We start from the raw sequence: 15492 nt of genomic DNA, 5'->3' as shown, positions 1-15492 counted from the left end.
TTAAGTTCAATTATGGTATGGACCGTTGGAATATGTTCCCTAGTCAATCGGGGAGAATTTCCTTCTTCTGGAAAAGGGTGTTAAATTGTCTTCCGGCTTTTCGAAGTTGCATTGGGCATGACATTAACTCTAGGAGGGAGACGCTATTTTGGAAAGATAGCTGGTTAAGTGGTAGAGCTCCGATGTATATTTGGAAGGAGGAATTTGGTAGATCTTTGGAACCGAATGGAACAGTTAGTGACTTGTTTTTTCTTTTGTCACGGTCCCCATTCATGGAGGAGAAGGAAGTGAAGACTTTTATAGAACAGAGGCAAGGGCAGGAGGGAGGTGATCGAAGACTCTAAAAGATAGCGTCTTACTAGGAATGGGGTGTTCATAGTGAAATCATTCTACACATTCCTGAATGATGGTGGACTGCGGTGCCCTTTGGCGAAATTTTTCTGGAAGAGTAATTGCCCGAAGAAAATAAACATTTTTAATTGGCTAGCTTGGAAAAACAGGATTCTAACCTTGGAGAACTTAGAAATCGGGAAGATGTAACCGCCTACCGACGGGCGACACATGTCTTGTCGTGATGCGACGAGTCGAGGGCGGTGGATCATCTCTTCTTGCAGTGCCCGTTGGCAAAGCAGGTGTGGAGATACTTCAATAGTTTGCTCGGTCTCACGGATCTGCCAGATTGCCTTCATCTGGTTTGGGGGGCTTGGAGATTATCTGTCAGACTGGCCTGTAGAGAGTTAAGGGTCTTAGTGGTGAAAGCGATTGTGTGGAATCTTTGGCATTCTAGGAATGACTGCATGTTTAATGATATTATGATGTCTGCTCATGCTCTAATTGTGAAGATTGATCGAATATTATTATCCTAGCTTTCTACAGTTAGTGACAGATCGAGAGCAAAGATGGAGGAGCATTCTACTACCATCAGGCGCAGTTTGGAGTTTCTGAGCTCGACGGGGGAGGAGCAAGTTGGAGCATCCATTCCGGATGCAGGGTTATCTTCGCATACTAAATAGTCGGCTAAGTTCCTAGGGGCAGGTTGAGGCGGTTGTTTTGCCTCGTTTTGTGCTTTTATTGTTGATTTGTACCTGATTTTGTTCCACTTCTTGTGGTTGGGTTTATATGTTGTTCTCGTTTTAATTGAAGTGGATTTATCCACCTTTTTCACAAACAAAACAAAACAAACACCCCCATTTAAGATTTAAGTCAAAAACGAATATATATATATATATATATAAAACATAATCACAAGCACAACATCTGGCCCTCACCTTACATAGATTCTAATCTCATAATTTCTCCAAAATAACACAGGTTCTAATATCAGAATTTCTCCAAAAATAAAAATCTTAAATAAAAATCTTAGACCAGATACCAATAGGCAAACAACTATTGGTAAAATATTCATTTATATTTGTCAAGCAATGTAAATACTTGTTTTTAGAAGTAAACAAGTGCACTATCAACAGTTAAATTTTTAGAAATATGGTTAGGAAGGGCAAAGATGTACTTTTAGAAAAAAAAAAATGGGAAAAAGGTATATAAAATTGTACAAAGAAAGACAATGGATGGGCGGCTTCTCAAAATACCAAGTCAAGTTGCAGGATGGCTGGCCCACCCAACACCAATAATTGTTTTTTGAGGTTTGAATTTTATTTATATGAAAATTAATTCAAATGGGCATTATCTAAATTTTATAAACACCGTCACACTAATTAAAAAAGACAATGATTCAATAATTCTATATTATTTCAATAATTGATATTTAATTGATAACTAATATTTTAAAGAAAAATTATGATCATTTTTTTTAATTTATTGTAAAATTCATTATTAATAAAAAAACATCTCATATGATTTAATACTTATCAATATTAATCTACATCATCAACTTTCATTGTAGACAGTGGAGACAAAAAAACGTGTGAATGATGAAAATAACCTCATCTTTTATAATTATTTTTGATCATTTTAAATTTTTAAATATTTTAAAAAATATCTTTTTCTTAAAGTGTGTAATAATTAATAATAGAAATTCTTCCTATCAAAAAAGTAGAAGAAATTAAAATGACAAAAATTTCTATGAAAGGAGAAGAAAAAAACATAAGGAAAATGAAAAGGGTTCTAGGATGTCTATAAAATCAGAGAGGCATTTTGGAAGGAAAAACTTGAATTGACTCTGTTCAAGGCAATAATTTTTCTTTTTGTTTTTTTCATGAAAAACATACCAAGTAATTATTAACAACTATGAAAAAGACAAGAAGTTCTCTGCAAGAGGAGAGATTTCATACATGTATATATGCAAAAGAAACCTTGGTAAATATGTCACAATTAAATCACAGGTCTAAGAATATTTAAATATTTAGATATTTAAAAAGAGAAAGGATTGCAGAAACTCACCAGATAGAGTTTTGAGCAAATTGTTTCGCAGGTCAGGTCCCATGGAACTAAACTTTGCCAGCAAAACCATTTTTCTTTTACTGAAAAACAAAACTTGGGGAGAATCTGTCCCCCACCATCAGGAATACTTTTGCAGGAACTGCTCATTTTTAGCTGAGAGTGACATTGTGGAGAATAATAGTTGCAAGAAAAGCAAAGCCACTTGTTCAGAAATCAGTGAATGAAAACCACAAAAAGGAACAGGAAACTCATTTGAAATACTGATTCTTCGACTTTAGAGGATTCGATCTAGAACCATATAAAGAAATGGTGTCGACATTAATTTATCACCAATAAGAAACTCCTCGGATGTTCATGAGCAAAAACAAATAGAATATATGCTCCAGCGACTACGTGAGTTGAGGAATATTTACAGGAGCTAAACAAACCTAGGTCAAAGATAGTAAACTTGACAATCAACGACTAAGTGGTCTATTGGTAGCCGAATCCTTGTTACAATCTTTCACAAATGGTGAGAGTTCGAATCATGGGTGAGAACACATATTTGTGAGTCTAAATAGTAATTGCATACGAATGGTCCCAACACCAATGTATACGGAGTCTCACTCCCATTTGTGCACACCCCTACCTTTCTTAGCGGCTTAGCCGTACATCTTGGCAAAAAACAAAATAAACTTAATAGAATATGGTAAATAGTCGTGAGCATTAGCCCACCAACTTCAACAAGGTTAGTTTCATATTTGTTCATTCTTTGAACCATATTGGAAATTTTCCATTTATAGCTAGCATGCATAAATGCCTTTGTTTATTATTTAATTTTTATCCATGCTTTCTTTTTTGTTTTTAAATGAACCGTGTGTAGTGAGGAAGAGTACAAGTTCCCTAGGGTCTTTGGGAAGCATAAGGCATCTAGATGGCATGCAAATAGACACACAAGATTGGCAATATATTTTGTATTCCTCTATTCTAGCTGAAGCTAATAATCTCATCTAGGAATTCTTTTTAGAATATTAAGCGAATCCGAATCAGATACAAATCTATAGATAGACAGTGTAAACAATTAGATTATTACTTCATCACATGATCTAATCACTGAATCAGAAAGACCTTTGAGAATTCCACTATAGTGGGGATTTGTCAATAATGACACTTAGTATAGTAAGTTTGCCTCTTTTATGTCCTTGTTTCAATCTATATAAAGATCAATCAAAGCTTCTAAATCAAAATTCTCTTGTCCACGTCAACCTAGTTTAAATTTAGCTACAAAAAACTTGTTATCAGCTAAGCATACAGCGCTGGTCCTGAGATAAATAAGAGTTGAAGCAAGGCATCTTGGCCTCTTCAATCAGAAAGAAAAACAAACAGACAGGTATGTTTGACTATAATAAAGGAAGAGAATAGTGGCTCACATCTTAAACTGCAGTATCCAATGGAGACAAAAACCTTGGATTCGAAATTCGATATTCTGAATTCCATGTGCATGGGTTGATGAATTCCTCCCGTCTCAAACCTTCTTTATCCGAGAGGCATAAATTCTAATTGTTGCTGGTCACATTCCAACTTTTCAAAAGATGTACCAACACAGTACAGTTTCAAACCAAGAATGGTTGATTGGCGCCCACACCAATCATGCATCTCTATTTTCCTGGGAACTTCCTACAAATATGTCACAAAAATTTAACCATAGCTGTTAAAAACATAAATAATAGATGTGTGCAAAAACAAAATCCACTTACACCTTCAAAAACTGTAAAAAAAAAAAAGCAACCGGTATAACAAAAGGAAAAAACAACATAATTTCTTTTTTCCTTATTCCTCAATGTATTGGAACAACCGCATGAGAGGGAAAAATGGTAAATCAGATTTGACACCTGATCATTCTTTAAGAATAAATTGAGTTGCTTGTGATGGATGCACTTCAAAGATATTTTGTTGGTATAAAAAGATTGAGAGAGAAAAGCAAGATATGATCTCATTTGTTTTTAACATTAAAGAGAACTCTATCAACATTGTCAAATTCAAATATTCTTCTATGTGGGGACACAATGGGGTGCAAGATCGCGAATGATAAGAGCCAACTATAATGCTTGCCAGACACAGATACCCTGCTATCCAAAATGTGGTGTGAGGATTGCAAGCTACCTAAACTCTGAAAATATTCCCACTTTGTGCTTCCTTAATTCTAGGACTGGCTTAAACTGGTGGAACAGCATGGTTGGATTTTGTACTACAGAAATTTAGTACCTCTCAAGCAGAGGAAATTTCATGCTTGTCAGTACACTGTTTTAGTCCTTAGGAACAACGAAAACTCACATTTTCTAAGTGCATCCAGGAGTTCAAGAACCATTAAATGAAAGACTTTTAAATAATTTTTTGAGACTATCTGCGCACAATTCAGCAAGAAGGCAGATTAAAATAAACTAATAACAAATAACCATGGACCTAAAACACAGTATTACATAAAGCAGAGGTCAGTGCTATCTTTATTTTTTCCTTGATGCTCCAATAGCTTTGCCTATAGTTTGTGTAAGAGGTGACACCCTTACTTATGGCTGACACCCATTAACATGCATGCAGACCCTGTTCTCTTTTAACTAAATGGTAGAATAAGTACCAGACTTCCAAGAGAAGACAAAGGCCAATTCCATGTTTATGCCATATGTGATTCCTTGATAACTGTCGTTAGGGCAGAGTAGCCTCCAGAAATTAACCTAAAAAAGATGTTTTGGTTCTGCTTCTGGACTTCCAGTCAACAGAATGTTCAAATCTCTCCAATCAGCAACTAAACAAATATTCCTCAATTCTCCATTCAGTCTTGGAAAAAGATTCTATACCCACAGCACTATCTTTCACACTAAATGATAGAATCTAACCATCTAAAGCAACCACCAGACATGTCAATTCATGTCACAGAGTCACAGAGTTCCCACGTGCGGTGGACCCACAATTTTGATTTGTTACCAAAGTTCAGGCATCTAAGAATTTTACATCAAAAAATTACACATTGGTGCATAAGATGCCTTCTCTTCTTAAAGGGATTGATGCATTCATAGTGCATTGATAAGTACAATCCTAAGAAACGGATGATCATGCATTTTCTAATTGAGGTTGGAGGTATAGGCTCATTAATTGACAACAAAAGTCGTGGAACATGGACCACAGATAAGGAAAGAAAGATGAACAAGATTTCTTTGGTTAGATGTCAACATTAGATTTGAGTGGGTACTATTTTGCAAATGTTCCAAATTCTCTTTTTGCCTATAAGAAGACACTAGGGTTTCCCTTCATCCAAGTAAGAAGGGGGTGAAGGGCTAACAAACAGGAGCATTCAGATTGCAAGATGCACTTAAGGTAGCTTTCTAGAATTAGGTAGCTGACAACACACAAGATTTGTGTCAGGTACTTGCAGTTTTCCGATCACCAATAACAGAGGAGAAGAGAGAAAGGGTGAGAAGTTTCTAAACTATCACAAATGCTACTATTTGCTTTTTGATGTCTCCTCTCATATGGCTAATATGCTTTAAAGGGCAGAAAATGTATCATCCTTACCCAAGTAAGAACAGCATCCTTCCTGCTAGGGCAGCCTTTCCTCCAGAGAGACATCTTTTGCTTCAAGGAGGAAACGTACAGGGTGATTCAGGATTAATCCTATCAACAGATGCCAAACCTAGATTGAAATGGACACCAGAGCTTCATGAACGATTTATAGAAGCAGTCAATCAACTGGGTGGAGCAGAAAGTAAGTACACACCTGACAACATGAAACTAGAATGTACAAAATAAATAAATAAATAAATAAATAATGAGTACAATGAATATTTCTGCATTTGCAGAAGCTACCCCAAAAACGGTCATGAAGCTAATGGGCATTCCAGGACTAACCTTATATCACTTGAAAAGCCACCTCCAGGTACCGATTAACTCATAACTTATCATTTCAAAATTCTAATGTTTCAATACCAGACAATAAGAATGGCCTTTGTTTCTTCAGAAGCACAGGCTTAGTAAGAATCTCCATGCTCAATCTTGCAGTGGAGCAACCAAAAATGGTATGCAATTTTCAAAAAGTAGACTTGAATTTTGAAAATTTAACTGATGGCACTAAGCATAGATTGATTTTATCAGTCATAGGTTGCACAGTGGCCACAGATAAAGCATCTGAAGTTACAGGATCATTAATGAGCAAAACAAACATTCCTGCTCAGACGAACAAGTAAGAACCTGAATAAATATGTTCTAGGATGCTTCCTTTTCTATGATCAAGTCTCACTTACCAAGATCAACATTTCAGTTCCATGCAGATAAGTGAAGCACTTCAGATACAGATTGAGGTCCAGAAACGGCTACATGAACAACTTGAGGTAAAAGCCTGGAAAAGTTACAATCACATTCTTTTAAAGAAAAATAAAGCAGTTGTATAAATCCTAGATTATGTAGTCTGTAATCCAGATATCATGCAAAAGTAATTTACTTGATAACTTCAAATTTTATAGTAAATTAAGGCAGAAAAAAGAAATCAAGAAAGATAGGCCCACCCTCCATCAAGAAGGGAAAGAAAGAATTTTGCAGAAAAATAATTTAGAAAAATTATAGAAGATAACAAAATACCAGAATAGCAAGTGCTGCTGGCTGCTTCAGATCCACCTCATCATAAGAGCACTTTTCTTTTATTTGCAGCAGCAGAGTCCTAATAATTATGATTTAATATTAAGTCATCACAAAAAATCATGACAAAACTCTGGAATGTGTTTTTCCTTTTTTTCCCATGAGAAGGTGCAAAGACACTTGCAGCTCCGAATAGAAGCTCAAGGAAAATATTTACAATGTGTTCTGGAAAAGGCCCAAGAGACACTTGGAAAGCAAAACTTGGGTCCTCAGAGCCTGGAAGCTGCCAAAGCACAGATCTCTGAATTGGTCTCCAGAGTGTCCAATGAAAGTCTGGGTACTGCATTTCCAGGTTTCAAAGACCTCCCTTTAGAGACCCTGCAAGCACAAATGGCACAGCTTGCTGACTTTTCAATGGATAGCTGCTTGACCTCTGTAGAAGGATCTCAAAAGGACCAAGAGGTCCACAACCTAGATACAGGATTGAGAATTCATCAAGCTAGAACACCCCAATGCTTTGGGGAGAATATCAAGCTTGAGCAGCCTAATAATGCATGGGATGGAAACACAACAGTGCATGATATAGTCCCTTCAACCAAATTGAGAGATTCATCCATGACAATTTTCCCAGTCAAGATGACTGCAACTAGTCCAACGATCAGCTTTAAAACGAAAAGCGAGAAAGAAGGAAATAACAGCATTTCTAATGCATGGCACAAAGAAAGAGGCTTGGATGATCTTTCTCATTATGAACAGCCACTACGCGATAGACCAGTGATGCAACAAGAGAAACAAAGGCAATCAGATGCATATGGACTGCCATGCCAAACAGCACAACTGGATTTAAATGTTGGTGATGACAATCTTTCTCTTTCAGATTGTAAACAATTTGACTTGAATGATTTTAGCTGGAGCTGAAGGATGCCAAACCAGAAAGAAGATAGTAATTAGTAGGTGATGAGTGTATGGAAAGCTATTATATAAGCACCTGCTACAGCCTTCCATATATAGTTCAACGTAGAATCAGTTGATAACAGTCTTCCTTGTCCAGAAATTGCAGTTTAACCAAAGAAAGTAAGTCAAAATGGATAGTTGTTAGGAACAATTAATTTATCCTAAAAAATAATAAAAAACACAAACCTAAAACAGAAGGTACTTCACTAATAAGCAGTCTCAAAGTCATGTCATCAGAACATAGGAGACATCATAGAATATCACGAAAATTGACTATGATAAAATAACAGTAGAACTTCTAAAAATCCTTGCAAATAACTAGAAACACTGTAAAGTCAAGAACTCAATACAGTTCTTATAGGGCTAAAAGCCCGAACTCCCATAACACCCTACACGTCATTCTCAGAACGAACTAGCAAAAAGTCCTCAACAAAACTATGGTCGTTCCACTTCTTCCAACTGCATGCTCTATGATCTGCAGAAAAGTATGCCATGAGACAAAAGTTTCCATTTCCACCTTTTGTGGTAGATTTTACAGTATGAAAACAAGCTTTTCATAGAGATTTTATTGCATAAATTAAATAATTAATAATACTTCTAGCTTGAGATGTAAAAGTGAACACTGCATAAAAAGTTAAAGCATCAGTGTTGAATTGAACTTATAGCAAGTTATGCAAACAGATGAATGACGCTCTATAATCACACAGAAAAGTATGCAATGAGACAAAGGCTTCCTCTCTCACCTTTTTTTGGTAGAGTCTATGTTACAAGGTCAAACTTTCCTAGAAACTTCATCAGATGTCATTAATTAAATAAGTAATGATAATTCTAGCTAACGATGGAAAAGTTGAAACTGCACAAAACATTAGCACTGAATTAAACAAACTTTTAGCAATTATGCAACCAGATGAATGATTTCTGGCAATACCAGTACAACTGCTTGAAGACAGTTCCTTAAAAAAAAAATGGGCATATTTTTAAATCCATGGTGTCTGAACCTAACAGTAATCATCATATGAACTGCATGTAATTGTTTCACAATATCACTAGTGTCTGAACCAAAAGGAATTCTTTGTGCAAAATGTAATTGCTTCACAATATCATCGACCGCATTTGTGAAGGTATAAAAGGAAGTATATGGCCGAAGATTTAGCAGTTTGGTGAGATCTAAAGGATTACATCACTCTAGCATGAATCAATGGCATGTCTCTTGATCAGTGAAGCTTGGGCAAAAATTAAGGATTATATGACACTTAAATTTTTATTTTTAATATCAATATATGTAGTGTAAGAGTAAGAAAAAGTGGTGCCTCTGATGATGTACGTACTACAGCATACACCATTAAAACTACTACAGCAGGTCCAAGTCTACACTGGAAATTCTCTCAAGGAACTGAAAAGACATAAAGTAGAGATAATGAGAACACATTCTCAAAAGGAATGTAAAAATTTTATGACTTAGCATACCTAGATTAAGACCATTGATGATTCAAACTTTGCAATTGAAAGCACAACTCATTTTAACCCCCTGAAACTAACAAACTCAAAAGTATGAGTACAAATTAGATTTCTCTTCTTTGGTAAGATCTTTTAATAAGTTATTAAAATAAAATTCCAAGATGATAAGTCATGGTGATGGGCGGGCCTTAGATGAACTCTTGGTCTTATAGGGAACTTTGTTAAATTGAATAGATTAAAATATCCACTATTTAGGAACCCAATTTGGGAAACAAAAAATTAGTCCTGATGTTTTTGGTAAATGGAAAATCACATAAATTTGAAGACATATCTTAACTTTGCACAACTTAGGTTGAAAACACATGAGAGGTACCTACTCCAAAAGTTCTCTAATTACATAATTTGAAGAGATGTCTTTATAGGTCATGAAGTTCAGCATACATTTCCACAAGAAGATTGACATAGTCACAAGGCTATAAATCAATTCTTGGAGAATCAGAGTTCCAAGAAAAAGGAGTGAGAAATCAAATTGTTTGAATTATTGAACAAAAATTGGTTGCTACCTTTTTTTTTATCTCGTGGAACTTATTGTTTTGTTTTCCTTCCATCAATTTTACGTCAAAGATAATCTCCCAAAGGTTGTTCTTCAATACAAATGCAAAACACTCAGCTTCATATATTCTCATGTAATCAAACCTGAAAGAATGACCAACCATTTGGGTGTCAAGGCAAAGTGTCTTACGCTATCAAATCCATTATCTAACAACCATTGAAGACCACAATTCGATGATGGGGCAGTAGAGCAAAGGCTTCACTCAAAACATCATTGCTATAAAGGCCACAGTAAATGGCATGTTCTTTAAAATATCTTATACTTTGCATCTAGAGTTGATGGGAATAGATAATATCAATATCTATTAAATGGATGGAAAATCTATTCTTCTTATTACAGAATAAAAACATAGAAGATATGTTCTTCAAAAAGATACCACATACACCAATAAATATTTTCTGGCAGACAATTGAGAAATGGTAGTCAAGCAAATCATGTAGGAACTCAACAGGATTAACTGGTCAACAATGTTTCAACAGTTAGCAAATCATTACAGAGTAATCTATTTAAAACTAACATAAGGAATCAATAGTGTGTCATCACTTCAATATTAAACAATTTCTCACTAAGAAAAGATTATACCAAAATTTATCATCCAATTTATCTCTACAGATGAAAACTCTTTTGTTCGACTCTATATGGTACTTTTCATGTGACAGCTCATATTTTCAGATGAATCATAAATACCAGGGAGAACATAAATAGCCATGATAACGTACATGAGAAGTTCTGTAAATGAGTAAGAGATTCATCAGAAGATGATAGTTCAGTTCATCCCCAGTCTCCAGTTATAAGCTAGCTTCACCCCACACAAGTGCCATCTCTTCTTTTGATACCATATTCCCAACAATCAATGGGGTCCAGTTTGTTTCTCAATTGAATGCATTCATCACTCTGTCAAAACATCCCAATATATATTTTTGTATAAAAATGAGAAGACAGAACAGTTAAGAAACCCGGTAAAAATTCAGAAAACTGATCAAAAGTATCAAAAGAAACTTAATAACTCAAAATTTTTAAATTTTAAGTTAAATATGAAAATCAGTCTGCCTGTAAATGCAGAAACAGACAAGAGAGAAGTGATATAATAAATAAATAAATAAATAAATAAAGAAGAAGAAGAAGAAGAAGAAGAAGAAGAAGAAGAAGAAAGAAAGAAAAACAGAAATCAAAGTACTAACTATCTTGATAAAATAACAAACTAATATTTATTGAACCACAAAGCACAGTATTAAATATGAAATCCATCATTTATATCACAAAACAAATTATGGGGTAGCCTACAGATTGAGAATTCAATGGAAATGTAAAAGCAATAAAGAAATCAAACGGAAGTTCTATGGACAAAGTAAAGGTTGTAAGAATTGCAACGTGTCATGCTAGTATGCCTACCAAGGTAAAGGTTAAGATAGAGAACCTCTCAGGTTGTCATGATACCAGATGGTCATCATTTAGTTGCCTCTTTCAGAGTCACTGAAAACTGTCCCTTATGCATCATGTCCCTGGCCATTTCAACCACTAAAGAACAAAGATAATAATAATAATTGGTTGAAGAATTATGTTAAGAGAAAATAATAACAGAGAGAACAAAATAGAAGATCACAAAGCACAGACATTTAGCAATAATTTTATAAACCTGGATTATCTTAAACTTGATATAAACCTGCACCAGCGGAAAATGGTTTATGTTCAACCAATAAAAAAAAAGTTATTTTCTATGCCATCACAAGTAGTGTAAACTAAAAGTTAGTTTGAAGGCAGTCTCAGTGCATTCTCAAACTGCTGACAAATTCTTTGACTCCATTAAAAGCGCTAACCTTTGCTATGTAGGCCTTTCTTGATCGAGAAGTTAAAGTACATATGAGGAAGAAGAAGGAGAACTGTATGGATGTTCATAAGATACATGAGCATGCCACAATAGACATGCCTTTTCCCAACATCGTCTATGATAATGCTCTTAAATTGACAAAAGACAATGGAACATAATCATGTCAAACAAATAAGTTAACCTCCCCTCCCTCTTATAGGCTTCTTTGTATCTTCTTTCTAAATAAAGAAAATCAACTTTCACACATAGCATCCTACCACGTGAACATAACAACGACTCCCAGTTTTCCCAATTGAGAAGATATAAGAATATGCGACCTTACTACTTTGAGAAGAAAATTCCAATTTCAAAAGGCCATGTATAATCATTGAAATTCAGGAAACACACTATCAAACTCTCTCATGATTTCTAATTTGCAACACCAATCTAAATTTAGATCACTAGTACGGGCGTCAAATATTTTAGCCAAGCTAAATTTAAACCAGCATGGTGCCATGTCTTTTGAAGATTATATTTAAGGATCAAATAAATCATTTACAAAGAAAAAAAATATCATACAAATAAAATAGCTGCTTTAATTATTTCAAGAACAAAAGTATGGTAAAACCTCATAATTTTGCTAACCATTGTTCCCTCAAGAAACAACAATTCATAACTAAACACAGAAAATTCACAAACAGTATTTAATTTCAATGAATTATTATCATTCGGGAAAAACAAACTTTTCTCCCAGCAATATATCAACTTGAAAATCAGTGGCAGACAATTGACTCGAATCGAAGGCATCACAGCTTGAAGAGGTACCATGAAACAGGTTTGCACCAACTATAATAATATGATTCCAAAAAAATACAGTCTCAGAGCATAAACAGAGTCATGAACCATTTGGAAAAAACAAACCAAGTAGCTTGATGATAGGTTTGTTGCTAGCGTCAAAACAAGCTACCTCACTTGAAATGGCTCACATCTACAAAGTCTAAAAAAAGTAGCTTAATCAGCAATGAGCAATTGACTTGAATCGAAAGACATTACAACTTGAAGAGATATCACGAAACATGTTTGCTCCAACTATCGTAATATGATTCCAGGAAAATACAGTCTCGAAGCATAAACATAGTCATGGACCATTTTGAAACATAAAACAAGAAGTAGCTTGATCAAAAGTCTGTCGTTAGCATCAAACAAGCTACCTCACCTACAAAAAGCTAACATCTAAAAAGTCTAAAAAAAAGTCCAAAGAAGTAGCTTAATCAGCAACAAACAATTGACTTGGAAACAAGTTTGCGCCAACTATTATAAATAATTCCAAAAAAATACAGTTTCAGAACATAACAGAGTCATGGACCATTGAAAACATAAAACAAGTAGCTTGATCATAAGTTTGTCGTTAGCGTCAAAACAAGCTGCCTCACTTGAAAAAGCTACCATCCAAAGAAGTCTAAAAATGACAGATATAAAATAAAAAACAAAACAAAACATGCAAGGAGAGTACCACATTGATTGGATATTAAACTATTAAAATCACATGCTACATGGGAAAAAAGAAAGAAAGATATTTCCTCCAAACATAATGGTCATGTAGTACCAAAGCTTTGAACTAATTAGAGATAGAGAACAAATTCAAAAACAGTCCCTTCTAATAATTTGCATACACTAGAATGCTAAGACTAGATTAATATGAACACATCATGCTCCAGAAATGCAACTTATCAAAAGAATGTCATGACAGAAGAAAGAAGCAACCAGGCAAAAATATTAAGTCACAAATGATATCTAATAGATCACTTTATTGAAATTATGTGATTGAAGTTCCCTGGCGATGAAAGTATGATATGATAATGCCGCTAGATGCTACAATCTTCAGAGCATATCCTATGTTATTTATTTGCTGAAGAGGAGTAATGAGAGATCCACAAGCTTAAAGTTGGATATTGTTCCTATAAGAGGGCATATTATGAGATAAAGATGAGTATATATAGATGTCTACTTCTTGATCCTGCGCACTTTCTTCTCCCCCCAAACCTCCATTCTCCCAGCAGGGCACCCACAACGCAAGCGAAATATCAGAACAGTGCGTCCATTCAGCGGTGCCATCTTCTTAAGCTCAGCTTCAAGCTCCTTGTGATCACCTCCTAGTTCAAGCGGGCAGGCTCCAAGCAAGTCCTTTGGCGAAGGTGGCAAGTACCTCACACATTCCTCTGATTCAAGCTGGATATCAAATTCGACGGCTTTCTTAAGACCTTTGCAATAAGGATTCCCGCATTTCCTCCCCTGGTAACTGATCCATTCCCAAACGACGATGGCAGTAACGAACATGATCAAGCCTGCAATGTAAGCAACAGGGGCATTGCAGATGACTTCCTCCATGAAAGCCACCGCAAAGGTGAGAAGATAGCTAGATTCTTGGAAGATGAGCTTGAGGCAAGGGACGGTGAGGACTCCGAGCGCTCCAAGGGCCAGGCAGAGGATGACGATGTCAACGACGGCGAAGGTTGAGTGCTCACAGAAAGGGTGAGACAAGGGATTAAGAGACTTGCTCTTACGGAAACGATGGTGCTCCGATGATTCCGTGGAGCTCGCCGCCGTTCTCCGATGCCGCTCAAACGCACGGCAGAACTCAATCAAGCTCCGGCAATCAACCATCGCCATTTATCCCAGACCCAAAAACAATCCAAACCCTAAATCCAATCCCGATCACAAAACCAAAGAAAATTCACAAATCCTCACCAAACCAAACTAAGATTGATCGAGAATCATACAGGTTACCATAAAAATAGATCTCAATCCAATTCAAAACAAAAAGCAACAAGATTTGGAACAGATGGGAGAATGGATCTGAATTCGATGGAGATACAGAGATCTACAGGGATCGCCGGAGAGCGGAGATTATGGGGGATCATCCACAAAACATAGATCTGATTCACGATCGGAGAATTCCAGAGAGAAGGGAGAAGAGAAGGAGAGAAAAAGATGAGGGTTTGGTGAAGCGTCGTGTGAGGGTCGTCTTCAATGAAGTGTCGACGAGGGAAGCGGTGTTCGAGGGGTTGACGTGTGGAAATAAGCGTGGATTTCATAGATGAAAGAAAGAACATTTTTTACAATCACCCCCCTTACATTTTTTATATTTGCATTTTATTTTATTTTACTTTTATTTTTTTAAACTTGGAGACATTTCACAACCGGTCCTTAATAATATCTAAACATGTTTACTTTGATCCTTAAAAATATATAAATATGGTCATTTGATGAAAATAAGTTGCTAAGTAAGTCGTTAATAATATCATGTTAACATGTCATTACAAGACTGTATTATATGTTACTAATTTTAAATATATATATATATATATATAAGCATCGATCCTCTACGCACGTTCACAATTCGTAATCTGTGAATATTGCTCTGGGCCGTTGGATTTCAATCCAACGGTTCTACACTATTTAGTGAACAGTAATAAAATTAGCTCTCACTGTGCATTATCTTAATCCTACTGTTGCTGTCTGTGGACGTTTGTGTACGTCCACAGAAACCATTTTCTCTATTTATATGTTAAAATAAAATTTTTATTTATAAACTCAATTACAACCAAACCAATGAAATTTCTTGGTCCAGTTAGAATTAGATTGGTCAGATTTCTTT

At 35.5% G+C, this 15492-nt stretch overlaps 2 protein-coding genes and 1 long non-coding RNA gene across 6 annotated transcripts; 1 reads left to right on the top strand and 2 right to left on the bottom strand.

Moving 5' to 3' along the window:
* Window positions 1–2282: 2282 nt before the first annotated feature.
* LOC120269409 lies at window positions 2283–7177 on the bottom strand. The gene is made up of 5 exons (XR_005539155.1): window positions 7006–7177; window positions 6672–6766; window positions 5947–6064; window positions 3807–4053; window positions 2283–2550 (listed from the first exon to the last, which is right to left on the bottom strand). It is a non-coding gene; the product is annotated as an uncharacterized LOC120269409 (long non-coding RNA).
* On the top strand, window positions 5520–8063 carry LOC120269407 (myb-related protein 2-like). 2 transcript variants are annotated; one of them, XM_039276743.1, is made up of 7 exons: window positions 5520–5844; window positions 5924–6136; window positions 6231–6307; window positions 6389–6446; window positions 6523–6610; window positions 6689–6758; window positions 7171–8063. In XM_039276743.1, the coding sequence occupies exons 2-7, from the start codon at window positions 5932–5934 to the stop codon at window positions 7918–7920; spliced, it is 1248 nt and encodes a 415-aa protein (XP_039132677.1). In that variant the 5' UTR covers window positions 5520–5844; window positions 5924–5931; the 3' UTR covers window positions 7921–8063. The 2 variants fall into 2 exon arrangements, with proteins under 2 accessions (XP_039132677.1, XP_039132676.1); XM_039276742.1 differs by having other exon boundaries at window positions 5521–5844; window positions 5929–6136; window positions 7171–8062.
* Window positions 8064–8111: 48 nt separating this feature from the next.
* On the bottom strand, window positions 8112–14917 carry LOC120269408 (uncharacterized protein At5g19025-like). 3 transcript variants are annotated; one of them, XM_039276746.1, is made up of 5 exons: window positions 11445–14917; window positions 10747–10921; window positions 9424–9490; window positions 9285–9349; window positions 8112–8431 (listed from the first exon to the last, which is right to left on the bottom strand). In XM_039276746.1, the coding sequence occupies exon 1, from the start codon at window positions 14502–14504 to the stop codon at window positions 13839–13841; it is 666 nt and encodes a 221-aa protein (XP_039132680.1). In that variant the 5' UTR covers window positions 14505–14917; the 3' UTR covers window positions 8112–8431; window positions 9285–9349; window positions 9424–9490; window positions 10747–10921; window positions 11445–13838. The 3 variants fall into 3 exon arrangements, with proteins under 3 accessions (XP_039132680.1, XP_039132679.1, XP_039132681.1); XM_039276745.1 differs by having other exon boundaries at window positions 9424–9484; XM_039276747.1 differs by lacking the exons at window positions 9285–9349; window positions 9424–9490.
* Between the last annotated feature and the right edge of the window lie 575 nt (window positions 14918–15492).

Source organism: Dioscorea cayenensis, chromosome 9, assembly GCF_009730915.1.
Source record: "Dioscorea cayenensis subsp. rotundata cultivar TDr96_F1 chromosome 9, TDr96_F1_v2_PseudoChromosome.rev07_lg8_w22 25.fasta, whole genome shotgun sequence".
NCBI lineage: Eukaryota > Viridiplantae > Streptophyta > Magnoliopsida > Dioscoreales > Dioscoreaceae > Dioscorea > Dioscorea cayenensis.
Note: the sequence above shows the minus strand (reverse complement) of the source record. Positions and strands in the feature narration are given on the sequence as shown.